The sequence below is a fragment of the Ixodes scapularis genome, unplaced genomic scaffold, assembly GCF_016920785.2.
Source record: "Ixodes scapularis isolate PalLabHiFi unplaced genomic scaffold, ASM1692078v2 ptg000943l_1__unscaffolded, whole genome shotgun sequence".
NCBI classification, from domain to species: Eukaryota; Metazoa; Arthropoda; class Arachnida; order Ixodida; family Ixodidae; genus Ixodes; species Ixodes scapularis.
The window spans coordinates 538,237-554,976 of NW_024610073.1; the positions used below are offsets into that span (position 1 = coordinate 538,237).

The following is a 16,740-nucleotide window of genomic DNA, read 5'->3' on the forward strand; positions in this document are numbered from 1 at the left end:
GTGATTCAAGGGTAGGTTGTATCACGATCGTGAGTAAATAGTAAATCTGCGTACTATAAAGTTCGTGGCGTTCGTTACTTTTCTTTTTACTAACCTGTGCGTTAGATTTTTGTGAAATGGTAGGACCAAGAGCTGTTTTTCGCATGGTTTGTCTAACAACACGGCGCTTACATCGGGGGGAAAAATGGCTTTTTTTGTCAGCTCCGCGGCGACCACGCGTCTTTGGCCGAATATATCGAATATTCGAGTGACCGAATACTAGGAATTCGATTCGCGAATCGAATTATTCGGGAACTTTCTATTCGATTCGAATTCGTATATTCGAGTATTCGCACACCCCTAATGTAAACTAATCAAATCTAAGGGTGCTACTGGCAAAACTGTCAGTTTCCAAAAGCACGGAGGGCAAGATCTCTTTTAAATCTTGCGAACCTCTACCTTTCAGGCGTGGGCTATCTGGCCCCCACACTCAAACGAGTCTGAGACCGCCGATATATATCCTTATCACCCTGGCAATATATAGGACAGAATGAAAACAATGCAAGCGTCCCCCAAGCTAGGTATGCTCCGAGAGGGAGAGAAGGACACCAGAGGGGACGTTGAAAGCTCCGGCTGCAACGATTGTCTCCATTGGCCGAACGCATTAAAACGCGAAATGCCGGCGCTTGGCTCTCGCATTCCAACACATCTGACGAGCGCAGCGGGGACAAAGGCTTTAGGCCTTCCCATTAACCGTTCCAACCGGAGCCTCTCCTCTCCTCCCCCCGTTTCTCGGCGCATTTTGTCCATAAAAACGCCCAATCGCAGAGGCGAAAACGGACCAAAATCAAACCTCGGGTGCGAGCGAGTACAAACAACGAGAAAAAGATGCTCGTCGAGCCTTTCTTCTCTTTAAACCCGAGCTTATCTCGATGTAATTTTCCACTTTGGTCGAGTCGGAGGTCCTCCCGGAGGTGCTTTTCTAAGGCTGCAACGCGACCACCAGAGGGCGGGGCAATCTAGGAACTTCACTCGGCCAGGGTGCGGAACCCGTCTCGGACCGCTGCGTTCCACCCGTACACCAGAAACGCTTGCGCAAATGATGTTGCGCAAGCGTGAACTAGGACTCACTGTTAGCGACAAAGTCCCGGCGAGAAATACGAGCCAAGGAGAGTCTCACCGGGGCGGAGCCAGAGAGTGACCCGCAGCCGAGAGGGACGTCGTCGAGCGTAAATGAAGGGAGCCTTAAGGATGGGCCTACCTCTTCCGGACGACCACGCAGTGGCCGGGGCCCGCAGACGCCAGGGACAGGTGCGGGGCCTCAAAGTTCTCCAGGCGCCTCAGGACTGCGGTGGGACAGACAACCGCTTCAGACACGTGCAGGCTGTGTTGCAAATCTTAACCAAATGAATCCGAGTTACTCTGGCAGGTCGCGTCACGTCACAACACAGACTAAAAAGCACTGGACGCGGGCAGGTTTTGGGACGCTAAGGTACAAAACCCTTACCCTGGAATGAGATAGAGTAAATTTTGGAACACGGCCGCAGTCTTCTCCGACGGTCGCGCACTGCTTCGATGCATCGACACGCACAGCCCCAATGGTGACCCCAATTACGAGTCCGAGCAACTGTTTTTGCAACGGTATTTGACCCAAATTTGGCTCTCACCTTTTTTTTTATTGAAACTGAAAGGCTCTACAACTGGCCACACTGAAAACGTGTTGACGGACATTATGGTTCGGGCAGTGGACTTTGAAGGAGTGAAAGGAATGCTGGAGAAGCTCACTCTCGCGAATAGAAATAAAATGTGCGACGAGTTTGGTTTCTTAAATTGCCCGCCCGACCTGCAAGCTTTACAATGTGCGACGTCCTCTCGCCTGAACACTACTTTTATGGCTGCGAGAATGGGTTATGGCGTTGTTTCTTACATTTAAATAAAATATGATGTACGGTTAGATGGCTATGGCGATGCTCACACTCCATCTTGGATGCGCAAAATAGGACACATTATGACCAATCCTAAGACAGAACTCTCCCTATTTATGCGCTTCAAGCTTCTCCATGCTACTCGTGTTGCCATTTCTGCATTACGGAACCTTTCCCTGTCTCATCTTTTGGGGGGATTTCTCACGGGTCCACAAAGTGTGCGACAGCAGGGCGCCTCGCCTGCCTCCCTATTCCCAGGAACGCTAACGTGGCACCCAGCAGAAAATAATTTCGTACCCACCTTGCCCTGGCAGAGATTATCGTGTTTTGCGGTCGAGTAACCGAGGGGTTCGCTGCTATATTCCATGAAACAAGAACTTGTAAAGCCCGGCATTTGTTCGACCAGTCTTCATCAACATCCAAGATTTTCGATCTTGCTCCATCAGAGTCCCAAACTGTTTCACCTCGGAGCGATACTATGCGGTCCAGGAAACGATACGCGACTCTACCCGCAACGCCGAAATCCGAGCAAAATCGGTAAATTCGAGCAGAAAAAAACGTGCCCCCCTTTTGTGCCGGACAGATGAAGAGAGAGTGCGGGGTTGTGCGAATACGTCCACGCAAGAGTTTGTCGCTCCCAAGCGGCTGACAAGTGCCGTCCGTCGCTCGACCCTATTCAGCGAGGTTCGCTAGCGCCATCCGTCGTTCTGCGCCGACGGTAAGTGTCGGGAGCTCTTATCCCTTTTAAAATGCGAATCGGCTGTGCGTTAATGTCAGTTTGTTATTATTGTTTGTAGATTTGGTTACATGTCCCATTTACCATATTTATTGGAACATAGGTCAACCCTTTCTTATAGGTTGACTAAAGGTCAACCTATAATCGTGATTGGAGAATTTTGACCCACATTCTTGATCCAATTTCGTGACCCTACGGTGCACATATTGAGTCACAAAGCCGGCGTTGCCGTAGCGCCGCTTCTCCTTTCGGAAAGCTTTCGGTGCACGAAAACAACCGAAAGACCAGCAGCCGGCAACCCGCCATGGCCACCGCTCGCGCGCATCCTTCCGGCGTCGGGTTTATTCCTGATCGACTTTTTTTGTTTTCATTTCAGTGTCTTCTTAGGTTTGTCGTGTGCAAGTTTGTAGAGCGGAAAATTAGTCTGCAGTCTGGTGTTTCAACTTTAGACTTTTCCAGTGGTGGTACTACCGCTAGTCTGGTGTCTATAAATTGCGCAATGGCGAGTACACAAACACGCGCCAATAAAATTTTCATTTAGAAAAAACAAGTGGCAATGGAGCCGAAGGTGCCTGGATTCTGCGGCGCAAGCTTTCGCCCCAAGTGCTTGGAGGCGCTAGCGGACTAGGCCTAGGCACCCTTTGAAGTCAATTGACAATGTATAAAACCTAGTTTCTTTTATTGATTTATTATATTTGGCGCCATTTTATTTCTTAAAACACCTCGAATGTCGCGCAGATACGTCATATGCGATAGTACAACTTCAGTTTTGCGTAATCGATTTTTCGCACTCAACTACAATCAATTTACCTATACAGTTGAACCTCGATGTAACGAAGTCGGTAAAATTCGCAATTTACTTCGTTACACTGAAATTTCGCTAAATCGAAATTTGGCTTTAGCATGCGAAAAAAAAAATTCCGAAACATTTTACGGGTATGAAAACTCACCGAAAATGACATTTATTTAGAGGCAAAGTAGTCCGCGAGTTTTGCTTGCGCCTTGTCCGACAGTAGCAGCGGCGTCGGCGGCGTCAGCGGCGACGGCGTTCGAGCGCCCAGAGCGCTTGCACGGCATCTTGCTGCCCATGCGACGCCGTGTACCTCCTCAGTACGTCCATTGCGTCGAGCACTTCCCGAGTGCTCGTGATCTCGGCAGTTTCTTCAGGATGGCGTCCGAAACGTTTGCTTTCTCATCCAAAGAAAGAACTTTACGTTTCCTTATGGCAGCAAGCACGTGAGTGAACCGCCCAGTTGAAAAATAGAGCTGTTTAGTTTAGGCGGTGCCAATGTTTCCAACCTACACAGCACTCTTGACCGCACAGTTTACTTAGGGAGCCTACATACTCGCCGACTCCGCTCCCTAAGTTTACTTGCCCCCTTGCGCCCACAGTGTGCTTGCGCCTTTGCTTTACATCACGCTCGCAAGACGATAATCTGTCTTTTCGGTCTTCTCCTAGATGGCACTGCCCGTGCGGTCGCGCGGTCGCGCCATCACGTCGCTCCCCCGCTGAAGTTGGCTCCCGCGCTACCCGCGATACAGTGGACTATGATGATCAGTGAATGTCAGTGGTGATGCTGTTATGCAGTGTTAACTTTTTGCTCGGCATTTTCTGGCCAGCCTCGCGGAATCCGCTTTGCCGCATGCCTCGCCGGCGCTACCGGCGCCGCATCCTCGGGCAGCCTAGGAACGTTGGAAGGCCTGTCCCCGTGAAGTAACCTATCAAGCGCTCGCGTTTGCGCATAATTTTTTTTTTTTTTTTTAGCCACAATTTTTTTGCGAAGTTGTTTTTTAGAGTTAATTTATTTATTTCCTTCTATGGCAATGGCGCTTCGTTATATTGAAATAGCAGCAAAATAGACTTCGTTATATAGGGACTAAAAATACATGGGGTCTATGGGCAAGAAATTATGAAAAATAAAATACTTCGTTAAATCGAGGATTTCGTTACATTGAAGTTTGTTATATCGAGGTTCGACTGTATACTACGAAATTTTTCACCGGTCCTGCGGATTTCGTTATAAAGGTGCACACTCCATTTTACGAGTAAAAAGTTTCGCAATAGGATCGGTGAGATCTATCTTTTTGCAATCCTTTTTAGTTTGGAAAAATTAGTAAGTCATTTACAGCAACCGAGAGAAGAAAGAACGAATTTTGGAACACTGCCTAATGAGAGTCATGCGCAGGAACCAGAGATTTCAGGCCCGACACCTTACAGTTGAGCCCGATTGTATGGAACCCAGGTATTTCAAAATATTGTCTATTTCGAACAGCCAAATCATCCCCTTGGAAATCCCATGCAAAAGTATAAGTGTCTTATGCATCTGTATCGTACTTCATGACCGGGGACATTGGAAACATTAACCCTGGTAAGGGGGCTTCCCCCAACACTGCCATCGCAGCGCGGTTCGCACACGCCGAGGATAAACCAGTCTGGCCACCGGCAGTGCGCAAAGAAGCAGAGAAAAAAACACTCGCAACTAGACTACCCCCTTCCCTTCTCCCCAACCCACCCACAAGAAATAAAGAGTATTTGGCAGGTTGAATATGTCTCCAGTGGTTGCGTAGTTGCACTTTGAACACCTCGTTTATCTTTGTTCAGCTTCCTCTTTTGTCGCTTTTGCTTTGTAGTTTTTCTTTCGGTGCAAAATTTTATGCCAGCTCTTTGTTGGTGGCTTGCTTTACGTTTTCCTACGAATCAAGACAGAGCTATTTTTGGTTGAGTTTTTATGCATCCCACTCTTTCAGTTTTTTTAACAGTTCTTTACTATTTCCACTTTCCATTCCCCGTGCTGTCAAGGTCGCTGCCACATGCATGGGCGTAAAAGCGGGGCGCAGCGAGGTAGATGCGATCTAGCGGCTCTTGGACAGCCTATTTCAGTAAGCTTTCGTTTGTCACAATTTTCAATGTCAGCAGGCACGCACAGAAATTTCAACCGGTGCTTAAAGGGACACTGACAGGGTATCTATGCTCGCCAAGGTTTTTTTTTTTTTTTTTTTTGACACATTACATAGCAGAGCTCAGCTACCCAAAACACAATTTGCGGCTCAAAATTTGTTTTTTTTTCCTCCCAAAAACCATCGATCGAAAATGGTCCGGATTGAGTTGCGCTAACTCTCTTCCCCGTGGTCACGTGCCGTTCAGACACGAGTACCAAATGTATTAGTGGGTCATTAAAGGCACACACTCCATATTAAAAATTTTTAAAAATATGAAACCCATTTTTGTGGCTTCTATGCAACCGCAAATACATTGGTTGCAGACAGTACCAGCAGTACATGTACTGCATACTTCTCAACATGGTGTCGTGTCGCGGGAGTCGCAGGCTGGACAGCCAGACGAAGAGGACCAAGCGATGGCGGCGGACGACGGGCGTGGCTCCTCTACTCCACAACTGTCGTTCGCGGTACCGGTGAGTCTGTCTAGCTTCGGAAAGGGAATTGTTTAACGATCGAAACAATTAGGATTTATTCCGTACGACACGCCCGACCACCAAGCTGATTCGCACGAAGACGTCACTGAGTCGTTGCCCCTTCTCCTGGCAGAAGACATTGCTTGTCTTACAAATACAAATTCATAAGAGCTTAAAAAATGTGCAAACGTCGAGCACAGAGTGCTCAACATTTACGCGTTTTTCCTTCACTTAGTACAACCAGAAAAACAAAGAAAGAAAAAGAAAAGTGGTCGGGTGTAGCAACATGATTTCCGGCAACTCTCTCCTCTACGTTTCTCCCTCCTCCCTAGTCCCATATTACGGCCATTAACCCCGTGCTCGCACTTTGCTTTCGGTTTCGGGCGGTGCTGTTTTTGGAATTTATTAAAAATATACGTTACTCTGTAGCAAAATATCCATTGAGAAACTTTCTGACACCATATTAAAATGCCTGGCAAAAAATAAAACAACTTTATTTGGGGGTGCCAGTGTTTTTTTTTTAAGTTATCTTATTTTTGCCTTTCAAATTACCAGTACATATATAAATATACGACGATTCCCTTTGAGCGTATCCAGGTTCTACTGTATCGCAGTGCCTAAAGGGAAATTCGGGGAGCGGCAGTTCCTTAGCTCCGCCAAGGACAGTCGTTTGCATCTCGTCACTGGATTTGAAGGCACCGGAAAGATTCCTAAGAGAGCGGGAACCTTAAATCACCGAGTCATCGGACGTCCACTAGTATCCTAGCAACCAATTATTTTCCCAAACTCGGAAGAAAAATGATTCTCAACCACACCCTGCAATTCTCGAGGGTGCCGGTGGAAGCGGATGGCATTTGTTTCCGTGCATGTTGCCTCGAACGACGCCTGCACCGCACGAGCACACATGGTCAGCGAGGAATCTACGCCTCAAACAGAGTACAGTCTGCGTACACTCCAGTACACAGTTGACAGAGTGATGGCACATGCAACTGACAACGAAGGAGGATGGCCAAAGCCCAAGCACTGCTCCAAGGGGAGAACCTACTGGTGATATCCGTGTCCCCCTTCTTCACCAGGAACAGGGCGAAGTAGCAGACCAGGTCCAGTGGCAGTCCAATGGCCCTCGCCACAGCCTGGGCAAAGATCAAACTCTTCACCTCTTACGACCCATCCTCAATTCTGATAGAATCCTCGACAGAGGTTCACAAACTCGGGATGCAAAGCATACGCTTCGTATCTGCGTGCGCAATAATCAACTTCAACTCAATGTCTTTTTTGTCAATTTCCTTATTAACAGACTCCAAGTATGTAGATAACCATGATGATCTTAGCCCGAGAGTGGGGTAGAAGGAGGAAATCATTTTTAACATTTGAAGACAAAGTAACAGGAACGGACAGCATCTCTAACTCTGCTAATAATTTTATTCAACCAACCTTCCTCTATACAGAACTACAACCACCACAAAACCACCGAACAACCTGTTTTCGAAGGTCGCGCGCAACCCTCAGCACCAAAACAAAACAAACTAAGTGATGCCCCCTTCAAGGCGCAACCAGCTTACAGTATAGACAAAAACCTTCTAGGCAGCTAGAGGTTACAAAAATATACAATAATTTTAAACTACAACATAAATACACACAGGGATAAATTCAGTTGGTTTGGGCAAAAAGCTTCTTCTGAACACCTAAACCAACTAAAGTTATCACTGTATGTGTATGTCATAGTTCAAAAAGATCCTATATTTTTTATCACCTCTAGAAAGTTTTCTGTCTGTATCGAAAGGTGCTTGTGCTTTGTAGCTGGTATCACTTTGTTTTGTGTTGTGGGTGAAGGTTGTCCGCACATCCTTGAAAAACAGGTTGCCTGGTGGTTTTGTGGCGGTTGTAGCTGTCTATATAAGGAGGTTAGTTGAATAAAATTATTAGCCAAGTTAGAGATGCTGCCTGTTCCTGTTACTTTGTCTTCAAATGTTAAAAATAATTTCTTCCTACCCCAGCATCGGATTATAATCGTCATGGTAAACTTCCTGTGCACTGACTGTAATTTGGTTATGTAGATAAATTTCCCTCGGGCAAATTATAATAATAATAATAAAGCAAAGAGTAAGTTGTCTGTTTCTTGTGCAAGGGTTGCGGTAACATCAGAACAACACCGAGGTCTGATTGGCTCTGACTGAAGGATAGTGGGTAGATGCCTCGACGTCTACCCACTATTTTTTTCAATTAGCCAATAAGAGCTCGGCATTCGGACATCATCGCAGCCCATGTGCAAGGAGCAGACAAACTTGCGCTCCACATAAAGCTCTCCTGAGTTAAAATAAATACCAATATCAATAATGCTTTATTTTTCCTCAGTGCCCACAAACAGCTACAGAGTCTTTTTTGTGTGGTGCACTGCTAGTTTGTGTTTACAGCAACACAATCTAAAATGTACAGAAACATGGGAAAAGACACAAATACAGGTTTGAGAAGCTGATACAACTTGTACACAAACCATTTTGAAGCCTGAGACTGGGGCGAGAAAATTAGAAACATCAACCGTGGAAGAGGCAGAAAAGGAGGAGGAGAAAGTCTCAATTGAGAGTCCCTTTGAGACTGTGTCCTCCCCTTTTATTGTCTCTTCCACAGTTGAGGTTTCTAGTTTTCTTGCCCCAGTCTCGGGTGAGCCATCACAATGGTAAATATACGCCAGGTTGCCTGCGCTCTCCCAGTGATTTCTACACAAACTCCGAGTCAGATCAAATGCCCTTTAGCGAGGCTGGCTTAAATTTACCAAAACCAAGGAAATGATAGAATTCACAATTGCCTATGTTATTAAAAGCAGACTGCATTCGAGATAATGGTAACAATTCACACTTTTTCGGGGGGTAGCTCTCATGAAAGTCTACAGTAACGAGTGAACTCTCAGATTTAATAGTACCGTATAAAGAAAGTGAATATGTTTGATTGGCCTCCTCATTAAAAGCCTTTCACTAAATAATGATAGCAAAGAATGCTAACTAAAAAACAATTTTCGATCAATGTATCAGTCGTAAATAATTCAAATAAATTTCTCGTACACATTTTCAATCCTTTTTGGGTTAAAGATAGTGAGTTGCAAATAACTGAAGCCAATTCGAGCCCAGTGTGTAGGAGGCTGCAGAAACGATGCACCACAGATAATGGTGACGTGAAAGAATGCGATGAACGAGTGCTCATTCCCCACTTTCTCATCGCTGAAGAGATAAACAGTACAGTAAAACCTCGTTATAACAAAGTTGAAGGAGCGGTCGTAATTATTTCATTGTAACCATTAGTTTGTTATAGGCAATGTCCATTTCTTCCCACTATTAGCAAGCAAGGGGAATTATGATTGCTTTGTTATATCCATTAGTTTGTTATATCACATTTTGTTATAACGAGGTTTTACTGTATGTTGCAATACCCTCAAGCACGTAAGAAAACAAGAAAACATAGTTTTCTCGATAAAGAAATCAATTTAGTTTTCCCTGGATTTAGCGATAAAGCGATTTTAGCACACCACTCGAAAATCACACGAATATCAGTTTGCAATAAAAATATAGTCAGCATAGCTCTCGAAATTTAAAAAAAGTTTGATGTCACCAGCAAAACAGAACATTCGAATGCATGATGCGTGAAACTATATCGTTTAGAAACAAAATAAACAACAGTGGTCCAAGGTTTGACCCCTGGGGAAGATCCGAAGTCAATATAAAACGCTTTGAAAATGAGTTTGCAACAGGAACAGTGTTACTGCGTAAACTCAAATAGCTCCTGGACCATTCACGAGCCTAGGGCCATACAAAGACAGCTTGCAAAAAAGAATGATCTACACGGCCTTTGACTCTTCAAAATATACAGCATCAATATGGCCTCCGTTTGTGACTATTGGTACAGAGAAATCTAGAAAAGAGCAAAAATTTGTTTCTACCAAGTTTCCCTCGAGAAAACCATGCAGTACTAATTTTTTTGCTTAGAGACCTAAAAATGTGGTTATGCATAACCATTTCGAAAGCCTCCCCGAAAGTGCCCAATAATGAAACGGGACAGTAATTATTAACTAGCAACACCAGCTTTAAAGATGGGTACAACCATGGAAGACTCCTGTCACGAAACAGTGGAGTCGGGGAAACCGTTGGACGAGCGCAAAGCCAGATTCGGACGGAGGGACCTCCCGGGGGACGAAGGGTGGGCTAAGGCACCTTGACCACTTGGAGAGAGAGGACAGCGGGGGTGACGACAGCAGCAGCAAGCGATGGTACTCCGGCGTAACAGCTGGCTACCGCGAATGAAGCGGCAATATATCGACTATGCTAGTCATCTCAAATATTCAACCTAGAATGTTCGGAAAAGAGCTAAGACGACACTGATTTGGCAATGTCATTCTGGCCCCCTGAGCCTTTACGCAAGAGGTAGGAGTGTACATATCTTCTAGATGAATGGAGAAGCGTACCTTCTCCATCATGCACGCGGGAATATCATTCAAATATCTATATGGGCTGAAATTGCACTCAAGCTGATGCACACTTTCTCAAACACACAAATTTTGGACTTCTTACAAATTTTCAGGGGGGATATCTGAGCATCTAGGACAGACAGAAAGATAACTTTTTTAGCACCATGTAGCTAAATGTGCAAAGCATGCAATGTTGGGGGCAGTATTTTTGATATAGTAGTAGGAAAATTTTGAACCAAAATAATGTTTTATTGTCACACTCTGGGCACTGAACTTCTCTGTGTTCTAAAGTCACTAATAGTGGTTCAATCTAAAAAAGCTTCCAACATTGCATTTTTCATAATTTGTAGTATATGATCATACAATAAAACATTCTTTTTTTTTAATTTTTTTTTATTATTTTTGGAGACATATTGAGCATATTGGGAGATACTTTTATGTGTAAGTGTACTTTGGCAACCTAAATATTGTACAAATGTACCAACTAGAGGTGTGCCGCTATTCAAAACTTGGAAGAATTTGCAAAGTATTGTTTGTTATTCTATTTGATTAGCAGCACATTTCTACTGTTTCAAGTATCCAAGGTTTTCAAAGATTAGAAAATCACGAATTATGTCTTCAGAATTGTCCAATTTCTCCTGTTTTCAGCGACCTTCTGGGGTTGTTTCGCTCTGTTTAGTGGGCTGGCTCGGGGCCCCATTTCTCTCTTTTATGGGTCTACGAGAGTCCTTCAAAACACTACTGGCCATGAAACTTCTCTGTAACACTATAGAAGACATCTGAACGTGACCGAGGGTCGTGCAGGACCTGTGCATCGTACAACCCTCAATTGGGCTCTTTCGAGTTTCGGAACACGCCCTACAACGCCCACAGGGTTCTCTGCAGGAATTGTTGGGGGCGGATAAGCACCACGGGGGTTCTTTGCAATACAGCACCATCTGGCTTGCCGACAGAACGCGCTTTGCGTAGGCAGCTTGAGGGCCCTGTGAGTGGCGCCACACCCCGGTGATAAAACAAGATCCAAATTGCCTCGGAAAAGAAAAAAAAGTGGGAAGGAAAGGCGGGAAGTGAGCGAAGAGGCCAAGATAAATCGGGCCACGGCGCGAGCAAGCATGAAGCAGTGAAAGAAAAGTCCTCTCGGCTTTCTGCTCTCTGCCACTCGCCGCCTGCGGAGAGAACTGCTGCGCGGTGCGCATTGGTCGCGTCTGTTTATTTGGTACTTCTTCTCGGCCAAGCACCTCCCTCACTGCCAGCGGCGCTCTCTGCCCTCGTATGAGAGTGGCGGCCGTCGGTCATGCAAGAACACGCGATAAGGTGGTGGTGTGCAGGCCTGCCGAGTACGACCGTCTGCAGCCACGCGCACAGGCAAAATCACATCATCGTCCTCGGGCATAATCGAGCAGAGGACAGCAAAGGCACTGCCGCCCACCGTGAGGACAACCCTGGATGCCCAGCCTGTTGCCTAGCATCGTACCGCAACAACGCCGTTTCATTCTTTCTGCCACCTTGACATTTAACTCTGACTTTCCCCCGGACCGTTTTTGGACAATGGACTTACACTCGCATTATTTCGAATCAAGTCGCATCGAGAAGACTGACGCCCAAGTGGGAGGTCGCACATTCTACACCGTCAACTATTGTCGAGAATGCCAGCAAGCTCCACGACATACTGAATGACAACGGCAGTGGTCGGAAAAGAATCCAAAGTGCCGCCTGCCCCCCCTTAGGAGTGGTGCTTGCACAAAAACATTCGACTGAGTGGCTATGCTACCGATACGGGGACTGCCCTTGGCCACAACAATCTCTAGCTTTTAAATAGGAATTAAAATTTTTGTTTTTAATGAAATAAACAAATTCCCAGGATATGAAGCTGCGTGAAAGTGGCACTAGCGGGCGCGAACGTTTCGTCAATCTACGGTGGCCTAGACAGGGCTCCGAAACAGGGCCCGTCGGGAGAGGCCCTCACCTCCGTGACGAGCCGAGTGGGGTCCGTGGAGCAGACGCGGACGGTCACCTTCTGCCAGCTCATGAGGAAGACATCGAGGTCCACCTGCTGGGGCGACACTCCTTGGGTCTCCTGCTGGGCCGACAGCAGGAACCCCGTGAACACCTCGTCCGAGCAGATGCGCATGTCCTGGCTCGCTGCGGACAATAACGCGCATGTTGCCGGATCACGCCCTCGCCCTGGACGGCTCTTCGACGAGTGGCCAGCGGCAGCCCGTTGCACTTCTCTACGCCTCTCTACGGAAGACACGCTTGTCTAAATCTGTTTTAGAACAGCTTCGCCACCGATCCTAGTTCCGCGCCCGTGGCAAGAACCGATTTATGAATGCGTGGGAACGGAGAGATCTCTGGTGTCCGTACGCCAGAGATCTCTGGTGTCGGCGCGTCTACTGGTAAGCGTCCGTACGGTTACCAGTAGACGCGCCGAGTGGAAAGCACATGCTCCCGAGTGCCGTGGCAACGAGACATTTAACGCAGAATGTGTTTTATGGCGCATTTCCTACGAGAACGTCGTCCTGAACGAGCGCCATATTGAGCCTCGTAGCGAGCGTCACCAACGAGCGACACGCCGGGAGCGTTACGGACAATAACATTTTATAGAAAGTTAATAAAAAAAATTTCGAACCCAGGCGGGGATCTAACCCGGGTTGGTGTGGTGGCAGTCAGATACTGTAGCCGCCGAGCTGTTAGCGCAGCTGGTCCGGAGGGACCATTGATTTTTATTTGAATGCAAACTTGGCGGCAAGAGCGGCAGGTTTTGGATCAATATAATAGATAAAAATAAAATATATTAATAATAATTAAACAATTAGGAAAATTTATTTATACAGATATATAAAATTAAAATTCATTAATAAAATAAACTAACAAAATAAAAAATAAAATAAAAATATTTAAAAAATAAAAATAAAACTACAGGTTAAATGTACCTAAAAAAATACCTAAAAATAATAATTTTTTTCACTTGCACAAGTCAGACACGGAGTGTGGTTTGTACTAGTCGATTATGCTGACCAAGGCCATGTTCCGAGCTCCCTGGTCAAGATAGTAGTATCGAATTGTCCAGTTGCACGGACGCGTGCCACGAGGTCTTTATCCGTTCGACCGAGTAGGAGCAGGTTGTCCCATTGACGTTCAGCGCATCTTTCGGTAACACATGTGTACGTGCCCCCTTTTGCTGCGCCCAAGCAAAAGAAGGTTCGAGGGATCGCTGTGTTCCCCTTATGCAGGGTGCCCCTTCTCCATGGTGCCCAGCGAAGAGCGTAAGGACCTAATTAATGCGCCTCACAAGTGTCAACCTGCGACAAGCACCCCAAAAGTTTCAAGCGGTGTTGGCGTTAGACATTAAAAACAAATCAAATACTACGTAATCCCAATGAATAATAGAAGGTTTCCTCGCGCGAGTCTCGTGGCAGTCCAATAGCAAAGCCACTAGGACAAACTCGACTGGCAACTGGGATGGAACCGGCGCAGTCTTCCTCAAACAACGGACGATGTACGGCGGTTTAACCCCGTGTCCAAATACCTCGTCCGCAAATGAAAGACAACGCCGTTTGGCAGCTTCCCCGCCGACCCGATACAGCCCGTGGAGAAAGAAGAGGACCTCTGGCACCCACAATGCGTCTCCCACCCGTCCTCAAAAGTGCTTCCTCCCGCCCGACGTCGTCGTAGGAGTGTCGCGCCGTCCCGGACGTAGCAGACGCCCGTCCTGTTGCAGGCGTCTGCTACGTTCCCTGACTGCAGCAGGCAGTTGGGGCAGACACATTCACTCTGTGTTTTTGCCGGTACATCTACTACCGTCGGGACGTCTGACAGCGGGACCTCTGCGACGTCACTCGTTGCCGCTTCGAGACCACTTTTGATGCGAGGGCGGGACACACGAGTCGGATGTGCAGGCGCTGTAATGCTGGACCCTCGGGTGGCAAACCTCAGCCTTGGGGCGGAAAGGAGGCTCACGTACCCAGCTGGATGTACTTCTCGAGGAAGCATCGGCGCTCTTCCGTCTGTGAGGGAGTCAGAGGCAGCAGCTTCTTGGGAGGGAAGGGCGGGAGGGCCGCCGAGCCAAATTCCTTTTTCAGCTGAAGCAAAAGAGAACGCCCCCCCATCCGTTCACGCCCCATCTGCTAAGTACCTATCAATCCACTCAACCCCCAATCCCAAAAGTTTGTCACTCCGTCCACCGGTACATTTTCCACTAAATTTAGCGGGGAAATTGATGTCACCTGACATAAAGACCACTTCGGTTTCCCCGCTAAATTTAGCCAAAAAAAGACATCACGTGACCTACGTACCAAGTTTGTTCCCCTGCTATATTTAGGGAGAAAATTACAGAAAAGCTATAGGTTCTTCTTCACTCCTCGAAACAACTGCTTCGTGTCTTTTTAACCCTTTAATTGCTGGGTTATTTTTTTTTTGTCCCGCATGCATTAGGGTGACCACCTTCCTGCTAGCGAAATGCGGGACACGCTGACCCATGGGGGGGGAGGGTGTATAAGAAAAGAACAGTATTATATTTCAACTGCGTCAACTGCAAAAAAAAAAAACTTAGTGCACAGCCGAGCTTGTGTAAGTTAACCATTGATGCTTTTTAACCTAAGACTGGGGCAGAAGGACAAACATTTTTTTCCCTGCTCTTCAGTTTCAAGTTAAAAAGCATCACGAAAAAAACACAATTGAGGAAAGTTATCAACACACACCACGAAATGTGACTCTGCCAACACGTTTAATATCCTGTCTTGTCCAAAAACATATTATACAGCTGCAAATTGTATTGCGGCAATTAGGCTCAAATAACTTTTACTCCCAGCGATATATTTTAAGGTTTAATGCAACACATGTTAATAAATGTGTCAAAGTTGAAAACATAATATCGACTGCAGCAGAACCCAACTAATCAAAAGGAAAGAGGAAGCAGTAAATATTTTGCGGCTTCTTCTTTCTTGTCGATTCTTATTTTTACCAACATGCTCCTACACAAATTTCAAACCCTATGTTGTTGTTTTTGATTTTTATGAGTTGCAGTCTTTTTGTCTTGTGAAGTCGTTTTCACTAAAAAAAATCTTTCCACAACAACATTGACACAGCATGAAAAAAAAGTTAGGGCGCAGGCGAGCTGGTGTAGGTTTACCATTTTTTTAGACCACCTGAGACTGGGTGGAGGAAACAAGACGACATACAAACACAGCTAACCACTTTCATGATTTTAAAATAATTACAATAATTTATTTTCAACATTTGGCGAGCCATTTTTTCTTCCAATATTTTGCCACCAAAAGAAGAGAACGGTGCATGCGCATTAGTTCTCCTGCAGGAACGTTGATCACTTCCCGCAATGCTTGGATAGGAAATGGTGTACCATCGCGATTCGCACGTTTACCAACGACCACCACACTTCACCGTGCCCCGTTCTTCGGCAGCGCCACGAGATGCGTAGTGAATTTTACGACAGTGTGATGAAAAGCGGAACATTTTAAAGATTTTGATACTGCTTGCGGGACGCGAAACACGAGCCCTTAATGCGGGACAGTCTCGGAGTCGCGGGACGGGTGGTCACCCTAGCTTGCACCCTGTGCCAAGTTTTTTTACGCTGCACGAAAATATTATTTTTTTTTTTTTGCTGCAGAAATGCAGTTTTATGTTTCGAGATGTCCGTTTATTACCAGATTATGTTGCTTTACGTTTAGAGTTAGAGTCGAGCCCGGTTATATCACACCCGGGTATTTCTAATTATTGCTTATATCGAACGGTCCAAACATCCCCTTGAAAATCACATGTAATAGTATAGGAGCGTTGTCTTTTTGTATCGAACTCCCATGGGCTCCCATGGCGGGGACACTTGATATACCGAACTAAGCAGAACTAAGCATGGCGGCCTTTCGCTTCTCCCCCAGTCAGATTGCGCCCACGGAGCACATAGCTCGCGTTGCCGGGCTGTCCGCAGAGCCAGCCTACGCCCAGGGAAATACTCAACAAAAAGCAATTGTAAAAAAAAGTGGAGGATGGCAAAAGCAAAGGAAAAGGCACACACGCGAGGGAAGGCAGGGAGTGCTCCTTAGCCCCAAAATAAAAGCAAAAAAAAAAAGTCTTTGTCAAGTTGAGTGTGTCGACAAACAACGGTTGAGCAATCGCACTTTGAACGCCCTATCCTTGTTTACCCTTTTCGTTTGCCGTTTTTGCTTTGCGCGTTTCTTTTTTTTTTTTTTTGCTTTTATTCTTTTGCTGCTTGAA

General features: G+C 46.1%; 1 protein-coding gene across 1 annotated transcript in view; it reads right to left on the bottom strand.

Moving 5' to 3' along the window:
* LOC8031267 (sorting nexin-17) overlaps positions 1-16,740 on the bottom strand; it is an 82,789-nt gene that overhangs the window by 46,404 nt on the left and 19,645 nt on the right. Inside the window, exons 3-6 of the mRNA XM_042288036.1 lie at positions 14,474-14,591; positions 12,476-12,651; positions 7,099-7,186; positions 1,241-1,325 (exon numbers count right to left, since the gene is read on the bottom strand). Of these exons, the coding sequence (XP_042143970.1) occupies positions 1,241-1,325; positions 7,099-7,186; positions 12,476-12,651; positions 14,474-14,591 (467 nt within the window). The remainder of the gene's footprint in view (positions 1-1,240; positions 1,326-7,098; positions 7,187-12,475; positions 12,652-14,473; positions 14,592-16,740) is intronic.